The sequence below is a fragment of the Xiphophorus couchianus genome, chromosome 21 (assembly GCF_001444195.1).
Source record: "Xiphophorus couchianus chromosome 21, X_couchianus-1.0, whole genome shotgun sequence".
In the NCBI taxonomy this organism is placed as follows: domain Eukaryota; kingdom Metazoa; phylum Chordata; class Actinopteri; order Cyprinodontiformes; family Poeciliidae; genus Xiphophorus; species Xiphophorus couchianus.
In genome coordinates this window covers 2217519-2238648 of record NC_040248.1, presented here as the reverse complement: position 1 = coordinate 2238648, position 21130 = coordinate 2217519, and the positions used below count along the sequence as shown (strand labels likewise).

Genomic DNA, 21130 nt, shown 5'->3' with positions numbered 1-21130 from the left:
TTTACTTTGATCTTGTCCAAACTCATGATTTTTTTCATGCTTACATTTAGCAGTATTTTTCTCAGTAATGTATTTAAGCAGAAATACTGTCATAACGTAAAATGTGCTAATTTATTCAGCGCCCTTCCTCAGCAGGAAACTTGACCACATCCAGGACAAATATGCAAGTTAAACTTACAGACTTTCTTTCTCATTACTGCTGAATATGTATTAACTAATCTGACTCATTTAAGTGGCTCGTTATCACAAACTGAGGCCTGATGGGTGTGGCGGCGCCGCTTCCTGTGAATAATGGAGTCAGTCCAGCTAAAAGACGCCAACAGTTGATGAATAATTGTCACATGACCGTTTGATCCGTCCAAAGCTAAAACTTCTTCCTCTTTCTCAGCAGATTTAAGTTAAAGTCACAACACATGAAGTGTGGGAAGGAAGTCATCGAGGGGTTTCAAGGAAATGTCGTCTTTCCTGTTACATGAGTACATGACACCAATTTTCCACTGTCTGCTTCTCAAAAATATCAGAAGACTTTCTGTAGTTACAGTTAAAGCAAAAAATAAAATTCAGTTGGTGGAGAAAAACTCTTTTCAGAATAAAGTTTAGTTCATTAAAGAGTTTTAATGTTAAACTAGAACAACCCATGCAAAGCAGTTTCTAAGTAATTTTATATATTAAAGTGAAAGAAAATCTATCTGAGGAAGAAGTAGCTGTTGCCTTTGTTAAATGATGAATTGAAATTTTTTGGTTTAAAGTTTTTGTAGAAATCATTCATCAGCGCCTTTTAGACGCAGTTGAGACCCAAACAGAATTATCAAAATGTGCAAAAAGTTAATTTTGCATAATAGATCTGTTGTTTGACCACATGAATCTTGAGCAGATCATTAAGTCTCCTCAAGACTTAATGATCTCCAAAGTAAATGGCTTTACTGAAATAAATGTCATGTTTACTGGGGAATGACTTTATTGTAGTTTTATCTGACATTAAAAATAGTTTGATGATCTGAAACATTTCAGACGGATGAGTAAGAGGTCAAATAGTCGCACAGCGCTGCTGCTTTCACCTTTGACGCCACAAGAAAGATTGTAGTTCTGTGATGGGAGCGACGGTTTTGTCTTGGTTACGGTTTCTGTTCATGTCTGTGGGTATTCTTGGTATTGGTTCGATGTAACGCTACTGTCTGTTGCTCGCTGCGCAACACATTTCCTACACTTAGTGTTAAATTTTAAGCGTTTCTGGAATATTTTTCTTCCATTTTTGACATGATAGCCTTTTTGTAAATTTGAAAATGGTTTATATTCACCTTTTAACTCAGGATTTGGTTCTGCATTCATTTATTTTAAAAGAGAAACCAAAACAAACGATTTTATGTCACTGCAGTTCAGAATCTGAATCAGTTTTATTTGCTTGTTGCACAAATTCAAACATTAAGCAGGTCAATTTATTTATATATCACATCAAAACCACAGATGTTGACCAAAGTGTCGTACAATTCAATAAAGTGAAGCGAGAAAACAACAATAAGAACAACAAATAAATACTTAAATGTAAGGTGAAAACAAAATACTAATATACTGTATAAACGTTCATAATAAAAGATTCTGAAACTGCCTGAATCAAACAGAATAAAAATGGGTCCAGCATAAATATGACAACTATAGAGGAAATAAAACTGAAGGAGTGGCGTCTTCGTCTATGTTCATGTGTGGAAACACATTTTTAATGTGAGGTTAGAAAAGTTCAAACATGTTTTTAGGTTTTAGTCGATTAGCTGACTGGCTGTAGCGCAGACCTGAAGGTAGAAGTCTGAACAGTTTGTGTCCAGAATGTGTGTGGTCTGCTACTAAACCCCTTGAGAGTTTTTATTCTTTTGCTTTCCCTAAAGCAGCTGCTCAAGTGAAATAAGATATTTGCATTTGGAACTAAATAAAAAATAAGGTAAGATTTTTATTCATCTGTTTCCTGCAGAATATCTTCCTGTCATCGATGGTTTTTTTTACCTCTGTGTGCAGATGCACCACAATCACCTGCTGCAAAGGCTCTGCTGCCTCTCCGCTGATGGTAGCGTGATTTGACTAGGCCGTCCTCAGGAAGAGACATCCTGGTGCTCTTTGGAATATTTTTATTGTAACTGAACCCCTGGACCTAAACGTGATGACGGCTGCATGCAGGGCAGCTGCAACGTCGGCCCAAATTCAGGTTATAGCAGACAGATGAGTTCAGTTTTTATTTTCATTTCTAAACACTTTTAAAAACATGACATCATTTCCAGAAGCACCAGTTTGCCAGACTATCCTCCCACTGAGTGTTTTGCAATAACACAAGCCATTCCAGTCATTTCAAACTAACTCAGTGTGTTTTTTATAACTTTAATAAATGTTTTGAATTAACGTTTTTATTATTCTTTTTCTAGTATTCACTTTGAAATTGAAAGAGAGCAGCAGTCACCACAAAATGTTCCTCTGATTTACGGCTCCATTTCTGCATCAATGAAACACTGAGCTCGGCTAAACCCTGCACAACCAAACCTGAAGTCACCAAATTATGATCATGACTGAAAACAAAAAACAAGTATTTGAAGATCTTTGGTCTCAAGATGAAGGTTGGAGCAACAAAACAGAAACTTTTAGCTAAAGTCTTTCAGATTCGCACAACTTCAGGTTTATTGCATTCAAAATTTGTGACATTATTGACCCTGGTTTAGCACAGAGTCCGTCCCTCAGTTAATCAAGCTTGGCATTTCTGTTGCATCAGCTTTCTGCATGTGTGGTCAACCACAAGCGACAGAAGTGAACTCTGCGACAGGAAAATGAAAACGTCTCGCCTGTGTGCAGCACGTACAACATCTGAAAAATAATCTTGTTTTTAAGATTCTAGGAAGGATGAATTCAGATAAGGAAGAGTTTCATGCAAAGTGTTGCGAAACGTTTTAGTTTTAGTGTCAGAAATGAGGTGTCATGTCAGTTCAGTTGGTTTTCAGCTGATTCCCATCGCTATGGTTACAGGCCTTTAGCTCTGTAGCAGCCTGAGCTTTCACACGTTTCCTGTTCGCACATTCAAACTGTAGCAGTAAATTTAGTTTGCTATTTCTATTTTTCAGCGGCGTACGGTGATAACTTTGAAATCTTGGTTTGCAGGTCAGAGTGTTAAAATAAAACGCTTGACAGAAGTGAGCTGATCTAAACGGGAAGGTGTAAAATGTTTTGTGCAAGGCAGAAAATTCAGTTTCTCTTTCTGGATGTTTTAATGAATTTCTCACATTATTTACTTGTATCTAGTTTTCTGAAAACTCGTTATTATTCCTCGCACATTCAGAGCTGAAAGTCCTACAAAATATGAAATATTGTTACTGCTGATCACAACTGAGTCATTCAGCAACATTTCCTTACAGCAGGGTCTCAATGGAGAGAAGATGAATTTAAATCATAGTTTGTCAGAGTGGGAGTAATATGAGTTGTTGGCCTCCTGCAGTTGGATTTTCTCTGTTCAGAAATGCTTTCTGCAGCAGAATAACAACTCAGTTCAAAACAAAAATTCATTGAAAGTGTCGTATTTAAACCAGATCTCTAAAACCGGCATTAATATTTAATACAAGCAGCTTTTTTGGGGTTATTTTAGGTCTGGGAAAGTATTTTGTTCCTACTCAAACACTGGTTTCCGAAATATTCTCTTTTTAAAAAGGGAAATTCTCCAGATGAAAAGTCCATTCTGCATTTATAGCTGGCAGAAATATTACGTGTTGCAACTGAGAATAAAAAACGGTCAATGAGAAAATCAGACAGGAAGCTGGAGTTATTTTAATCCAGTCCCGATTAACTTCAAGCTACAGTTGAGTTTGGTCGCAAGTTTTCTGTCTTCTTAGCTTTGCATTGAAACCGACTGTCTTTAAATCCTCAATCTGCTCTTTTGCATTAAAAAAACTTTTTTAAAGTTAAGAGCTCCAGACAGAAACTTTAAAAACTTAAGAAAGCCGACAGTTTCCCTCTTCTGCTTCTGCTTTTGTTTTTCTTTCCGGTCTTCTGCTTTTTCCGAAACGCAGCAGTTTGGGTTCTAATATTATCTAAACTGAAATACTCCTGAAGTTTAAAGTTTGGTTTTAAAAGAAATCTATGTTTGTGCAGATGTAAAGCAGCTCATCCCATTTTTTATGCTGTTTGCTACCAAAACCTGTGCAGAAATAAGTTGAAACACATTATCTGACTGCTGTTGACCTCTAACTTTTTATCAACTGGAATAATAAACTGAACTTTGAAAACATGTAACTGACTTTGAATTAAACATATTTCTAAACTGATGTTTTGTAAATTGCATTTAGACATTTGTTGTGAATCGATGCAATATAAATAAGCTGAATTTAATTTTGAGGATAAATATGTTTGCATTGTGAAGAAATGTGTGTTTTACATTTTAAAGCATGTGAAAAGATGGACTCTGATGAAGGAAAATAATTTTACTCTATAAGACAGATCAGAAATTAGAACAAATTGTGTTTTAGTGGCTGGGAATCAAACTTTTTACGTTAAATAATCAACATTTTATGTCAGTACTTAATGATATATCATAAAAAAATGATCAGGAAGTTTAATGATGTGAAAATTTTAGTTATTGGACAAATAATGAAATTCTGAGCTCAGTTCTGGAGAACATTTTCCAACTTGAGGAACGTGAGAAGTTGAAACTTTTTCAGAGAAATTTCTCCCAACTTCGCAAAAGAATCAATGAATCAATTTCGTCTGAACTGTTCGGAGAGGAACTTATTCAGTAAAGTTCACTAAAATGAATCTGTAATCATTTTTAGAGGTTGGTTGGAATATTGAACGGTTTAAATCTTGCAGGACAAACTGAAGGTGAATCACATGAATGAACCGACGCCAAGTCATTTCCTGTCTCCTCTCTGAGGTTTTCCATTTAACCTCAATGATGGCATTTCCTCTATTCTCCATGGTTTCACTGTGTCAGAGTGAAATAAAGGTTTTTACAATAAAAAAAGAGTAAAAAGTAAAATATATCTGCAACAGGACATCAGAATGTAGCTACTGTATTTTATTTTTGTGTGTGGATGTTTTGTAGAATAGAGAGGAAAAATAAGATTTGTAAGTAAATTTTAATACTTTGAATATTTGATTCTATTGTTTTTGACATTGATGGAATATTTATTATATTTCTTTGAGGCCTGTTTGTATGGCTTTTCTCCAGGTCATCCAGTATTTGGCACATGCATCTTGTTTCTGTAAGCATTTTTTAATTATTAAATTGTGAAACTGAGAAAATAACAACTTAAAATTTGGAATATTGGTAAATTGACATTATTCTGGTAATATTACAACTTCATTCTTGGAAAATTATGACTTTATGCTCTCGTTACTTTGGCTTTATTCAGATAATATTTACACTTCATTCTCATATTAGTATGACTTCATTATTGTAATCTTCTGATTTTGTTCTTGTAGGTAAATTTTCTTTCTCTCAGTTTGGTCCTGATATTTTGTGGTAAGGATGGGACTCTAACATGTGACGATGTATTGAATTTTATGAGACATAACAGTTTGATTTGCTACTAAACTGCAGACCAATCCCACATTTAAAGAAGGAAGGAACAATTGTTCGTTTAGCTACGTTTGTGTTGTCATTCCTGTAAATAAATGAGAAATTTAACATTTTGCATAAACTCCGATGTGTGATTTCTCCCTAGTTAGAGGACTAACTTGGATTAAAAATCAGATTTTTGCAACCAGAGATTATCAGGCAGTCAGCTTGGAGATAAAATTTTCTGTTTCAGTCTTTTTCACCAAATTTCTCTACATTCTTAATAATAAATAAATGACAACAAAATAGATATTTTTTCTATTAATCTACAAGATAATTGAATTTTAGATAATCGGGAAATGACAGCAGGACTCAGGATCCTTTAGTTGGACGAGTCACCAGTTCATCACAGAGACACTTAGAGAGCCCAGTTAACCCAACATAGAACCAGTAGCAGGAGTACCTGGAGAGAATCACAGCATACACATGGAAACTCCCTGCATAAACACCACAGGCTGGGATTTGAACCCAGAACCTTCTTGCTTCAAACAAAAAGGCCTAAATAAAGTAAAACAGCAATGAGATCACAGTGCTGATGAGAGTCACATTGTTCAGCCCTGAAACTCTGGTTCTCTTTCTCTCTGCTGGGTCAAACCAACCTGTTCCCCTCCCCACCTGTGGGGGCGCTGCTCCGAGAACCACCGAAGGAAACGACATAAAAACCTCCGAAGACACTGAGCGCAACTTCCTGAACAAAATGTAGCAGCATCAGATTTTAGCGGTTGTTATTTTAGCATTTCTCTTTTGTTTTTGGTAAAAGACTAATAACCATTTCTCCTGCTAGTGCTAGCACGGTTAGCACGTTTGTTTTGGTTGTATTTACCCAGAATGCACCTCTCTATGCATTCGAACCGCACCAGAGTTCACTACAACCGAACTGAGCCTGAGGTTTGAAGGAGCAGATTCGATGTTTTTGGTTCGATTACCATTCACACCTCCCCAAATGAACCGGACTGTTTCAGATAAATGAACTGGAGCTGGTTAAAGCGGACCGGGCCGGGCTTGTGTGAATGAGACCATCACTAAGTGCAGTAAAGATGTTTGGACTTTTGCCTTCGATGATTCCTTACACCCCCTCAGCGAGGAGCTCCCTATTTTTGACTCAACTTTCCGAGCGAACCTTTCTGATGAAAGCGTTTCCGAACAGTAAAGTTTTTGGGTCATTTGGTGGAATTCCCCTGAAGTCAGCATCTCCTTCATTCACATGTTCAGAGCTGAGGGAATCGGAAGATGACTAACCAGGGAGCCGCTTCTGCTTTCGGTCGGTTAAGTAGAAGAGGCGTCCGTCCAGCCGTCAGTTCACAGCAGAGCAGCAGAGGCGGCTGACCAGAACCAAACACTTTCTCCACTTCTTCCCTCAGTCAGTGAAAATGATCCGGTTTGACGGTTTGCTGAAGGCTGCGCTGGTCACCGTCGTCTGGGTGGTCGCTTCTGGAAACGCAGGTAAGGTGGTTCAAAATGAAGCAGGATTTTTTTGTTGTCTTGAATTGGAAATGATTTGAGACTTAGAGGTTTTTTTTAAATCTTCATCTTCAGATGAGAAATTAGCCACTTGCTGTGAGAAAGTGAACAGGAATGAGATCACAGAGCCGATCCTGGGATTCCTGTTCCAGAAAGCCAATTATCCGTGTGTCCAGGCCATCATGTGAGTATTTTCAATCCAAAAACTAAAAACTAAAGAGCTGCAATGAAATGAGATCTTCAATGAGAGAATTTTACACTCTTTATTCAGATTATGTAAAATAATGAGACTCAACACTGTAAAAACATAAAAAAATATTTTTTTCTCTACTTTCTAGTGCAAATATTATAATACTTGAAATAAGATTAAATTAACTTAAAAGTAACTTTTGAACAAGAAATAAGAGTTTGTTTTAAGTCAATGATTTCTTAAAATTGTTCCACTAGCAGGTTATTTCATTTATAAGATGAAAAAACATCTTATTATAAGTGGAACTAGTATTTTTTAAACCAATATTAACAGTTTATTTAAATAAATAAGCTCTTATTTCTTGCTCAAAAGTTACTTGTAAATTAATTTTGTCTTATTTTATGTGATATAAGATATTTGCACTAAATCTAGACATAAATACTTGGTCAGATTTTGTGCGATTTTAAGATGCTAACCTTGATTCTTAAATTGAATTGGACTTTTATAAAATGTGGATTCTGTTTTCCCTGCAGCTTTCAGACAGAAAGCGGTCTTTACTGCAGTCAGGTGAAGGCTCCCTGGGTTAAAAAGAAGATCAGCGAATACAGGTTTGTCTAAAATAAAAGCTCCTAACGTCGCTTGTCCTTCTGTTTTACTCGTCTATAATCTGTATTTCTACGTTTCCTCTAACAGGGCAGCGAAGGCTCTAAAGAGCGCGGCCAGTTCCTCTCCACCATCGGTCTCCCTCCTCTCCATCATCACCTCCACCGCCTCCGCTCCGCCTCCCTCCGCTCCGCCTCCCTCCACTGCTCCTCCCTCCACTCCTCCTCCCTCCGCTCCGCCTCCCTCCACTGCTCCTCCCTCCACTCTTCCTCCTTCCTCTTCCTCTCCTTTCTTCAGCTCTGCCTCCGGGGTTTCATCCGGCGATTCGTTTTCTGGGAGCGAGGAGGACGAGAGCTTCGTGACCTTCATGACCTCCGGCTCCGGCGAAAACAACTGAACATGTTTCATCAACACCGGAGCAAACAGCCTAGTTATATTGAATTAATTTAGGATTTTTAGTTTCTTTCATAAGTTAAATTATTTATTTGGTAAAGCTAAATTTACTGTTCTGATACAGTGAAGGTTAATATTTATTACCTTGTGTATTTATAAACATTTGGAGTAACTTATGAAGCAGTTCGGACATGTTGAACGTTTACTCATTTAGTTGTTTGTGGAAATGTTTGGAACTTAAGAAACTTGAATGCTTTAATTTTGTATCCTGAAGGAAACATCTGGGAAAATAAGAACTTTATGCATTAATAAATATGATTTTATATAAGTTATTTGTTCATTTTGGTCTCCATCTCATATTGTCAGTAGCTCTTAGGTTCAAATCCCAGAAAAACACAAAATCTTACCAACTATTTATTGTCTAGTTTCTATTGTAAATATTTTAGTGCACCTGAAATAAGACAAAACTCACTTACTAGTAACTTTTAACAAATTATGAGAGCTTGATTTATGTACATTATTAGTTCTAGTTCCACATGCAGAAATATTTTCCCCCACAAAAGGCAATTTTCTCAAAAAACAACATATTCAGAGCACTAAATAAGCCAAAACTGTCAAAAATATTTTTACATTTTTAGCCAAAATCCATCAAGTTTAATAGTTTTAGCTTCTCTTGGTTCAAATTCACTAAAGGAATGTAATGCTGTTGCATTTGAGGCAATAAAAATATTACTTTTCTGAATAAGAAAATAATTAGTATTTGTTTACTTGCATCTAACACATTTTAAAAAGTTAAATGGAAAATCTCAGAATATGTCAAGTTTTTAAAATTGATTAATCATCGGAATAACTGTTTATTAAAATAATAGTTAGTTGCAGCCCTAAAAATGTCTCAAACTCATTTAAAATGTAAGTTTGTCTTAAATACAATAATCACAGGTCTTAACTTTTGTTGTGACACAAATATTTCATCTCTTATATTCAGTGAAGTAGAAAATGTCTGAGTTTTGTGCAGAAAACTGCGATTTGCGACTGGAGGCTGTTGTAGCTACCGCTAACTAGCTGCTAATACACCTGCTAGCTAGCTAGTGAGCTAGCTTTGTGCGCCTGGACGACATTCATTTTTGCGACTGACTCGCTAATGTTGCTAAACCGAACGATGCTACACTCATTCTGTGTAAAATATATATTATATATATCTACACAATTTTCTTTCCTACATTTCTATCATTATAGAGGTTATTATAAAGATTTAATTCATAATGGTGTTCAAAATGTTTCTATATCTGAACTCGGTACCGTTTGAATGGGTTCTTCTTTTTTCCGCTTTGAGTTACCATGACAGCTAGAAAAGACAAAGTCTTATTTCAGACGCAAATAAAACAATACTATGAACATTGCTGTCTTCCTAATATAATGGGCTTTTAAGTTTTCATGGATTTCCAAACGATCCTGAATTAAGAAGACGGTGGCTTGTAAATATTCGTCGCTACCAGTTAAAGCTAACGCAGCACAGCAAAGTTTACAGCCTTCACTTCACTCCGGATCAGCTTCTTCAGCCTAAAGCAGAAGGTAAAGGAGCTTTCTGTGTTATTTCCATGGAATCACTTCTGTATTCAGCCTGAAAGAGTTTATGGGAACCAGAGAGCAGACCAGAGCCAGACAGCCGAGCTACTGATCCGCCTGGACACACTGCTGTAAACACCGTCCTGCTTCACAAGAATCATGCTAAACTAATAAAGCGAAATAACACGGAGACCTTAAGGAACACGGTTATATTTTTCTAAAAGCAACAACTGAACCTGAACAGTCAGCTGAACTAGAACAGTTGACACCAGAGCTGCTCTACTGTTAAGCTATGGGCTTGTTGTTCCTCAGGCTTCAGAAGCAAAAAGCCTGAACCTAAAATCCCCGTTACTTGGTCTCTGACACTAACGACAATAAACACACGTAATATACTTGAACACAAGGTAAAAACATTGTCCGTTAGAATGGATGAAAAATGTTTAGATACTTAAATAGCACATTTTTACAAGAAAAATGTCAGGAGAATCTTGTCCTACTTAGCATAAGCTAAAGCTAATGTTAGCCACAAAGTTTAAAGAAAGTAAAACTCACCTTCGTATCTGTGTATAACGAGGCGAACATCTTAAAACCTTTCTCCAGCTTACTTGTCGGGGCTTCGGATCGATGTACATCATTAATTGTTACCTTGGACAAACACCCAGTGGAAAGAACTTTTTTCAATAGATCGGAAACGACCGAGCCGCTTTTCCCTGAACGCGGAAGCTGAGCTGCACAGAGCCCATCGATCTCTACGTTTTAAAGAAACAGGATAATCCACCTGCTGAGGCACCGTTCGCCCTCTAGAGGGCAGCACTGAGAAGAGAAAGTGGATGTAAACAAATTCACACAGAAATGTTAAAATTTGCACAGAAACATAAAGATAGAACCAAAATAATCTATTCAGACAATTTATCAGCATAAAAGTTGAGCTGGGAGTTAGTCGTATGAAAGTTTGTTTATGTTTTCAACTTTGTTTCTGTCATTTCTGCTGTTACACCTGAATCTCCCCAGTGAGACAACAAATGATATTTCTGTTCTATGGTACAATAATGATCAATGTGTGAATAATCCTGACTAACAGGATTATTATAGTTTTGATATCTATATATAGTTTTGCCTGAAGGTGTCCAGATATCAGTGTTGTGGCTTGTTTTTGTGTTACTGGGAGGGAAAACATTGTGACTTGTTGCATTAAGTCATGCTGAGACTCGTTGCTAAACCTGTTGAGACATAAATGCAACTTCCACAAACCAAGAACATCCTGACCTTAAAATCTTCCTGTTTTTACTTGTTTTCAACCTGAATTTAAAACACGTTGAACCAAAATGTAAAATGTATTACATACTCTAATATTGGTGCAGTTAAACCAGGCCTGCTTTATACTGTACAGGAATTAATTAAATTCATTTTATACGTTTTTGTGAAGTTGAAAAATGCATTTAAGTTGATTTCCCATTTGAAAATATTTATACTTTAGTTTATTGCCCTGGATTTTTATACAAAACGCCCTGATAAGATTCATTTTGGGATTTTTTGTTTGTTTTATGTATTACTGTACTTTTTGGTGTTGATTATAGAATGTTTATATTGATTTTTAAAAAAAAATCTTTTTAACCGGTTTTAACTAGTTTCTTTACCGTGGATCTCCGGTTCACGATTGTTAGAAAACACAACCAAACACCAAAGATAATTAATATTAATAATATTCACTAATATACCTGCTAAGAAGCTAACATCCACTGTCTTCCTTATTTATGCTCAAAGACATTCAGCCAATCAGCACCAAGCAAAATGAACACAGCTCCTGGATTGGCTGATTTGACAGCCAATAGCGTAGCAACCTAAATATTTCAGCTTCGCTTTTTGTTTTGAATATTTTAGATATTCTCTACAAGAAATATGAAAATAGGTCAAATTTTATGCAAATATTTTGACTTTTATTGATGCATTTAACCCTACACTGCAAAACAAAATCTTACAAAGGTTTCTGTCGAGTTTCTAGTGAAAACATCAGTGCACTTGAAATAAGTAACGCTAACAAATGACTCTTTTTTTAAATCAAGGTACAGGAGCTTGTTTTTAGTCAATAATTCCTTAATATTCATGTAAAAAGTTCTTGTTCCACCGGCAGATTATTTCAATACAATAAGATGTTTTAAGTGAAATAATCAGCCAGTGGAACTAGAACTTTTTCACCAATAATAAGAAAGTATTTCCTTAAAACAAGCTCCTGTATCTTGCTGTAAAGTTAGTTTATTTCGAGTGTACTAAAATATTTGCAATAGAAATCCAAAACCTTGGTAAGATTGAGTTTTTGCAGTGAATCCACAAGTTTATGTCTGAAGTGAAATTATATTTTTGCCATCAGGTTGACCTTTTATTTCCCAGGGTTTTCATGCGCCCACACAGTCAGGGAAGAAATACGACAAAAACTATAAATATAATTTTGTCATTTTGTGAAATCATCTACAAATCATCATCTGAATTAGTCAAATATTGAGTTGTTGCTGGATGACAAGCAGAGATGAACTTCTGCTTTTCTCAGTTTAATAAATAGAGGTTTTCTTCCGAGGGATGTCAGTTCACCATCAGCTCTCTGGAGGGGAAGTGAGACGACTCACCGACCAGAAATACTTTCTTTTCTATTTATTCTACTGAACCATCAGCATGTTGAAGGTCGCGCTGGTCGCTGTGATCATGGCGGCTGTTTCTGCAAACCCAGGTAAGGGAAACTTTTAGCTGAATATTAAATGTTAATTCCTGTTAAAGATTAAATATTTGATTTGTTTGTTGTTCTCAGGTGAGAAGTTGTTTAGCTGCTGTAAGAAGGTCAGCACAGCTGAGATCACAGAGCCGATCATAAAGTTTGAGGTCCAGCGGCCGAATCCTCCGTGTGTGAGAGCCGTGATGTACGTACCTGCAGTTTCTGATTAAAACGGGAACATGTGAGGCGATAGCTTCCAGGATTCTGGTTTGATTTACAGCAAAATAAATAATGGTTTAGGGCGGGGCTGTCCAAAGGGCGGTCCGGGGGCCATTTGTGACCCCCGACCGATTTTATGCGGCCCCCCGACTGCTTTTAAAAATGATACAAATTGTCCTGTAGATTCATTTTAATTTGTAATCAGGGTAGAAATGATTAAATTTCTGACAGAAAAATGTCAAATTGAACAGGAAGGATTTGTCTTTTAATAATTAAGTTTAAACAAAAAGTAAAACCAAGTGAATCCAGAAACTTTTACCGAAAAGCCAAATTTCTTTCTTTTTTTAAAACTTGGGTAGATATAACAAATATTTTGAAACAAAGTGACCCATATCCTGTTCTTATTAATTAAAAGCTTTTCCTTTAACACAGCAGGACCTGCTGCGGCGTTTCAGGGTCATGGAGGAAAAAAAACATTTGGGCGTAATCTCAGAAATCTAGAAAAAACTTAGAAATTTTCAATGAAAAAAACATTGAATTTATTTCAACATTTTCAAAAATGTTGAAAAAAATTTGTATTTTAAAATTTTTCTAGAAGATTTCTGAGATTAATTACAAAATTTCAGAGTTTTTTAAATTAAAATTTACTAATTTTTTCAATCTGCTATCTGGTAAAAATCCGGTTTTGGATCTACAGTAACATCAGGTATATTTGGCTGAATTTAGTTTTTATTTTATTTTATTTTATTTTTGGCCTGCTTCTGGGTTTACAGAAAGTTTGTACACCCCTGACCTTTCTCCTTTTTGCACCCTGCAGCTTCACCACTCAGACGGGGCATTACTGCAGCCACCTTCTCGCTCCCTGGGTTTTCCAGAAGATCCAAGAACTGAGGCGAGTTGAAAACCTGAATTTATTCCTAATAACCTCAATTTTCCACCTTTAAACTCATATTTTTATGTTTTTATTGATTTTCCAACAGGAGAGCCAAAGCTCAGTCGTCCACTCTTCAGGTTGTCACTTCGACCCCTCCTTCATCTTCATCTTCCTCGCTCCTCTCCATCATTGCATCCACCGCTGCCCCTCCTTCATCATCGTCACCTGGACCGTCTTCCTCGTCTTCGTCTTTCTCCTCCTCTGCCTCCACAAGCGCAGAAAGTGAGACGTTTTCCGCCTCCAGAGATCAGTAGAGCTGCAGCTGATGGAAAAAAACAGAAAAAATATTTAATTTATTTTCTCTGTACAACTAAAAACTAAAGATAAGAAAAATGAAAGAATATAATTAAGCTAAATTACGATTCACATTAAATATTCCGTTTTTCAGTGTTAATTTGGTAACGTTATTTATTAAAGTATTTCACTGTGCAGGTAGAGGATAAAATATATTTATATTTATAAATATATATACGTTATATATTTGTGACAGTTTAATAAATGATAAAAATGTCTGTAAAATATTTTAAGCTATCTATCTACTTTAAGGCGTTTAATGTTTCACTCTGAAGTAAAACTGTAAAGATATAAAGAAATAAAAATCTCTAATCTAAACCTTAATGTTTGTTTTTCTACATCTTGATTCATTTTCTGAAAATAAAAATCCAGATAAAAGTCTATGTTCAAAGTTTGATCAAACATTTTTATGGACAAAAATCATCAAACTTCAATTTAAAACAACAACAAAAAAAATTAACATAATTGAAAATGTTGTAAAAACTGCAGTTATTTTATTTAAAAACTATTAGTTACAAACAGATGTTTGAAAGTTTTTATTTCTGCTAATTATAGTAATTTAAAAGTAGAATGTAGTTTTAATGTAAAATATGTTTGATGTCGATTTTCAGTCGATACTTTTAACCTGATCAATGAAACTCATTGGATTCTGATTTATCCAATATGACTGCAGTGTATTAATAAACGTTTAACTGACCAGGATTAAATCATTTTTAACGTCATGACAAATTAAGAAATCTGGAAAGGATCAGGTCAGTAGGAAGAGGTCAAAGGTCAAACTAACTTCTAACCGAAACGCTACAATTGTTTAAAAGACAATCCTACCAAATATTTAATGTCTGAGTAAAAATCCACCCGAATGTTTTAGTTCTGTGGCAATGTGGTCGTCTTGAGTCATTATGAGCAGTCAGTATCTTATCTGAGTAAAGAATGAGGGAGGAATCCTGAACGGGGCGTTAAGCTAACAGCAGCTTCTGCTGATTCACAGCTCAGAAATGAAACTTCCAGAGCAACTGCTGATGTTTTATTGTTTTTATTAATTTTAAAATAAAAATAACAAAAGCACCAGGTCTGCAGGAGGAATTTACTCCAGAAGAAGTTTGTGGTAGAATGAAGTAATTTTACGTTTAGCAGGAAGTTAGTTTGGTTTTTAATAAACTACGAATAACGTCCAAAAAAATTATAATTCCTCCCAGATCAGAAAAACATCGAAGCCTTGGAAAAAATATCTTGTCATAAGTGAAATAATCTGTCAATGGAACCAGAACTTTTCATCAATATTAAGGAATTATTTACTTAAAACAAGCTCCTATTTCTTGCTAAAAAGTTATTTATAAGTTCTGTCTTATTTGCTCTAGAAACCAAATGAAAATAGTTGGTAATATTTTGTGTTTTTACAGTGTAGAGTTAAAAGCATCCATGAAGGTTCAGGTTTGAACTTTTATCAGGAAAACTGAGTTTCCTGAAAAGTTCCTGAGCTGAAATCCACTAAAAGTTTCGTTTTAATCTCAGAAAGTGATTCTGTTTCACAGCAAACCTCAAAACCAAGAGGCTTTTCTTAAAATGTTTCCCTTTTTGCAATTTGTTACATCAGAAGCGTGTCGACATTTAGACTCAGGATGTTGTCTAACTTAATGTTTTTGTTGAACTTGACCTGTTTTACATGTTCTAAGCTTAAAATTTCCTCTTTTTCGTGCTTTAAATCTGAGAGCATCTTCAACCTAATGACTAAAACATTTCTTGATGCCGATCACGCCGATCACGGTGAAATCATTCAGTTTCTCTGTATCATCAGTCACATGATGCATGAGGCTGCAGGATGTGGAAAGTTTCCGGCTAATTTTCCATTCTTCAGAAGTTGCCACCACTTCCTGATATTATAATGCAACGCCTGTAATAAATATTGCCTGGTGAATTATTATGCTTCCTTAAACAGGCTAGCCTGGGTTTGTGGTCTACAAAACATGATTATTATATTTTCTGTAGGAAATTATTCTTAAATAATGAGATTTTATTCTGGTCAGCTCATATCAGAATGAACTGTTTTAGGGTTCTGTCACTTTAAATCTAAATAAGCTGCTGCTGGCCACGCCCACAACTCAATGTTTACAACCACCTGTGAAATCAGATGCAAAGAGATGCACAATTATGCAACCATGCATCTTTGAAAAGCAGAAGTAGAGCCTCCTGCACAACCAACGAGAACGCAGCAAATGGTTTCTGGATTCTAAGTCAATAACAAAACACCTTGTCTTTTCCAGCAGCCATTGTACAGTGCAGCATGAAACCAAATGTCAGAGGTGAATAAAGTATCCAAAACTTACATTAAAGCAGGAGTAAAAAATATTGATCCAAGAAATTACTCAACAGTAAAAATGTATTTGGTAAAAAAAAGTTTACTCAAGTAACTGATCAAATTATCAAACGTTTAATATTCAAAAGTTACATCATCAGACGGACCAAAATATGAAGTTAAGTGGAAATTTTGGTATTTTAAGGATCAATTTTTCAATAATTTATATAAGTAACAAAAATAACAAAATCTGGCAAAACAAAAATGTTTCCAAATCAGTTTATTTCAATAAAAACTTATAAAACTTTAATAAAAACTGCAGGTGTCTCTGTCTGTCTGTCTGTCTGTCTGTCTGCCTGCCTGTCTGTCTGTCTGTCTGTCTGTCTGCCTGCCTGTCTGCCTGCCTGCCTGTCTGCCTGCCTGTCTGTCTGTCTGTCTGTCTGTCTGTCTGTCTGTCTGTCTGTCTGTCTGCCTGCCTGCCTGCCTGCCTGCCTGTCTGTCTGTCTGTCTGTCTGTCTGCCTGCCTGTCTGTCTGTCTGTCTGTCTGTCTGTCTGGTGGATTTTTGGTTAAAATGTTTTTATTTTTCATTCACTGGGTAGAAAATCCAAAAATTTTACTCAAGTAAAAGTAAAAATACTTTGTAATAAAATTAGTCAAGTAGAAGAAAAAAATACAGTAAAAAATATTTCTAAATGTACTTTTAAAAAAAGCTACTTAAGTAAATGTAACTAGTTACTATGTGACTCTGCCAAACCAGCTGGAGCTCAGCTTGGGTTGCTAGGTAACAAGCTGAGCTGGCTGGGGTTGCTAGGCAACGTTTCATTGCCCTCTGAATGTGGCAGAGTTTTGAAACGGCTCTTTTTCCAGACACTGAAAAACATGAACTCACTGCCAGTAAATGTCTGGATGATTTTTTTTTTTAAATCACTTTGGTTGTTTTTTTTTTAGAAGCTGCAGAAACTCAAATAAAAACGTGTAAAAACTGAATTTTGCTTCACGTTCTGCTGCTGTTTTAGACGTGTGGGGAGCTGAAGACTGACAGCGGCGGGGATGTGAGTGGCCCAGCCGCACAACGTTACGAAACATCAAACTTTAGTTTCTGCAACGTCGTTTTTACCTCAGAATGAAAAAACTGGCCACAGCCGAGCGGTTGATGCAGAAAGTTTCAGTTTAACATTTTCAGACAGTTACAAAACTTTTACTGAGCTTTTAAAATCCTGGAAGAAAATCAGGATCGAGGTAAAACCAACTAAATATACAGCTACGTACAAAAGTTGGCTCAGATCAAATGGCCTAGTCAAAGTACAGACCTAAATCTAATTAAGAAACTTGAAACATGATGAACATTTTTCATGTTTTTGTTTGTGAAAACAAATAAAAACAGCTGTGTGTTGTCACGTAAAAAACCACCTGATCAAATTTAGATTTGTTGCTCTGGAACAAAAGGTGTGAACTTATTACAGCGACTGATTGTGTGAAATTCATGTGCGACTTCCTCTGCAGTCAGAACAGGAAATCCTGAAAATGCCAAATCATAAATCATACAGTTATCCTCACTGTAGAGCATCAATCTGAGCTGCACTTAAAAACAATGCAAGACTCTAAAACTTTATTTCTGACGCCGTTATGAACATGAAGGAATCTTCAGAAACTGTCGACATGAAGCATCATTTGGTAAATAATGAGACTTTTAATGCAAAGATCCGTTAAAAGTTTAATTATTTACTGGATGACACTTCATGTCATCAGTCAGGAACATAAAGCCTCCTTCATGTTCATAAGTTGTTATGTTTTGTCTCATCTGCAGCCCTTCAAATAAAATGTCACCCAAACATTTAAAGGTTTCTGTTTCCGCTCTGATTGTGAGTTAAAGGAAATTTGACGTAAACGTCGCAGCTGGTGAAAATGAGTCCTTTTAAAAAGATATTTTGGTGCAAATTTGAGAAACTAAACTGGTGACTTTCCTCAGCATTTGTGTTTATCCTGATTAGTCGTCAGGTTGAAACGGAAACCCTGTTTTGTTGTGGCATGTGAAGTTGCCACCATGACAAAGCGAAACAGGCGACGCGTTTTCTGACGACGTGTGAGGCCGTTTCTCAGAAACGTGTCGCTGAGATGAAGCTTGTGGTCGGAGGGGCGAACAGGCGGAGGGGCGGAGGTGAGAAACACTGACCACGAAACAATCACACACAACCTGCAGAAGCATGAAGACATGAGCGTCACGGGGCCCACAGGGGCCCCGCTGATGGTGCCGATAAATACCAGACCGGAGATCAGCTGCCGTCACTCCGATCCATCAGCTGATGATCAAAATGAAGATCCTGCTCCTCCTGCTCCTCCTGCTCGCAGTGTGTCCGTGCAGCCACTCCTCTGCAGGTAGATATTCCTGCGTTTCATCCATCGGGTTCAGATACTTCAGTTTATTAACTGAGTGCTGCTTTATTTACTGCTGCAAAACACAAAATATCACCAATGTTTTTGGTTTCTGCACTTGAAATAGGACTAAATGAACTTTTGTGTTTTTGCAAAGGAGATTTTTGATGTTTTGGCAAAATCTCCTGTTGGAAACTTTTAAATGATTCATTTGCTCTTGTTATGAACTGGAAATCTTAATTAATGCTTTAGTTTCATTTCGATTATTGTAATGCATTCTGCACAAACCAAAACTCGGCCAGCTGAAGTCGCCACAAAATGTTCTCATGTGACTCAGCTGCCGATGCATCGACTCCTGGGACGTTTTCAAATGCATTTTAAGATCCGGTACCCAGTAGTTACAGACCCGAATCACCGATACTGATACTTTTTTATTGTTTAAGTTTTATATACCATGAAACTTCTGACCTTTAGCTGATTGGCGAAGCAGCAAAGTGTTTTGTTGTTGACTTTCCATCCACAAAACTTGGACAAGGCATTTAAAAACTTTTCAAAGAAATATCAACACTGTAAACAGAAACAATAGAAGAACAAAACAAATTTATGTCCATAAAACAAACAATCGTCAGAATAACTTCATAACTGGAACTACAGAAATAAATTTGCTTAATGAAAAGATGCCAACTTCAACAAAACTCAAGTTTTTTAAGAAAATGTTTTTTTTGGCTGAATCGAAGTTAGTGACAGATTATTAACCTTAGTCTGGAAAACTCTTCATGAAAATACTGCCAGGCGACGTCTGTTAAATAAAAAGAGACTATTCCACTCAAAATGTCATCATCTACAGGTGCTGTGGTGGCGGAGGGGTTAGCGCGACCCACATTCAGAGGCAACGCAGCTGTCGCGGGTTCGACTCCCGGACCCGACGACGTTTACCGCATGTCTCCCCCCCCTTTCCTGTCAGCCTACTTTGAAAATGGGAGACTAGAGCCCACAAAAAGACCCTTGTCATGTCATCATCTAAAGCTTTCTCATTTACTACTGACGGAAACGACAAAGAAGGGGAAGGAGGATGACGGTGCTGCACGTTTTCTAATGATTTATCACATAAACAGTTACTCATGTTTGATTTTAATTCTGCTTCTCATTTAATGGAAACACTGCAATTGAGAAATTGTGTTTTTTGGACATTAGTGGAATATTGGCAAAGTTTTACGCACATTTGTAAAGGAAACCAGTAAAACCCAAAAACAGCTTCCAGTTTATCATGGAAAAACGATCATCTGATTTAGGAAGATTGAACCAACTCACTGACTTTTCTGCAAAGCCTCAGAAAACACAGAGCAACAGCAGGAAGGAACAACAACCCAAACAGGAAGATTATTACTGTTACGTATTTTATGTCAATATTAATAAATTATTGACTTAAAAAAGCTCCTATATCTTCATGAAAAGTTATTTTTATGTCATTTTTGTCCCGTTTCAAGTGTAGGAAGATATTTTCATTAGAAACTAGAGGAAAATACTTGTTCATATTTTGTGTTTTTGCAGTTTAAACTCTAATCCCCTCTCTGTTTGCAGCTCACTATCCGACCGGGAAGAACCGGCCGTGCTGCCTCCACGTCTCCAGGAAGAACCTCAGCAGTCAAGTTGTCGGCTCGGCTTTCCATAAGCAGCCGGCCCGGTTTCCCTGTGTGAGAGCCGTGATGTGAGTTCACTCATTTCATTTCAACACGCAGAATCACACCAGAATTAACGAGCTTGTTTACATGTCCAGACTCTACACACAGACTGGACCCATATGTGTCCATCCCAGAGACTCCTGGGTCCAACAAGGTACATTAGCTCTTCAGATGCAAACACATGAAACAATGCATGATTTATGAATTAACTCTGATTTTCACTTTCCTCTTTTTTCTTTTCAGTCATTGCCAATATTACGAAGAAGGAATAAAGCGAACATGAACACACTGTTGGACATGCAGCTTCATTTAAAATATTAATAATCCTCAGGCCACTGATTCTTATATTTATTTTCTTCTACAAGAAAAATTTATATTTATTTGACCAATAAAATTGCTTAAAATAATTGCATTTTTCCCACTCGTCTCATTTTTGTACTTATGAACTTTCCCTGTGAAATGCTTTATGAAATATAACTAAATTTGCTTACTTATTCACTCAAATAAGTGAATTGCGCTGCTGAGAATTAAATAAATATATTTTTGTCAATAATTATGATTTTGAACATTTTTACACTTAAATCTTTTAAGGCGAAAGACAGAAGAAATGTAAAAAAATAACACAGAAGTCAAATTCCAGGACTTTACTGCCATCTTGTGGCCACAGCTGGTATGAATCTGAAAAACGGCGATTGGCCTAAAAACTTCTCAGTTAAATCCTGATGAATGGTTTGGTTTTAATGCACTGACCAGAAAATAAAGTTTAATTTAGTTATAAGTGTCTAATTATTAGTAAATACAAACTGAAAATGTGTTGGGAACCACATGAACACGAG

At 36.3% G+C, this 21130-nt stretch overlaps 2 protein-coding genes across 3 annotated transcripts; both read left to right on the top strand.

Annotated features, from left to right (window-relative positions):
• Positions 1 to 6864: 6864 nt before the first annotated feature.
• LOC114136382 (4-O-methyl-glucuronoyl methylesterase 1-like) lies at positions 6865 to 8556 on the top strand. 2 transcript variants are annotated; one of them, XM_028004246.1, is made up of 5 exons: positions 6865 to 7024; positions 7118 to 7226; positions 7766 to 7840; positions 7926 to 8026; positions 8087 to 8556. In XM_028004246.1, the coding sequence occupies exons 1-5, from the start codon at positions 6952 to 6954 to the stop codon at positions 8230 to 8232; spliced, it is 504 nt and encodes a 167-aa protein (XP_027860047.1). In that variant the 5' UTR covers positions 6865 to 6951; the 3' UTR covers positions 8233 to 8556. The 2 variants fall into 2 exon arrangements, with proteins under 2 accessions (XP_027860047.1, XP_027860046.1); XM_028004245.1 differs by having other exon boundaries at positions 7926 to 8556.
• A 9893-nt stretch (positions 8557 to 18449) lies between these two features.
• On the top strand, positions 18450 to 20847 carry LOC114136752 (C-C motif chemokine 2-like). Its single transcript, XM_028004993.1, has 4 exons — positions 18450 to 18615; positions 20194 to 20320; positions 20390 to 20448; positions 20538 to 20847. Exons 1-4 carry the CDS (start codon positions 18543 to 18545, stop codon positions 20564 to 20566), a joined length of 288 nt encoding a protein of 95 aa, XP_027860794.1. The 5' UTR covers positions 18450 to 18542; the 3' UTR covers positions 20567 to 20847.
• Positions 20848 to 21130: the final 283 nt, after the last annotated feature.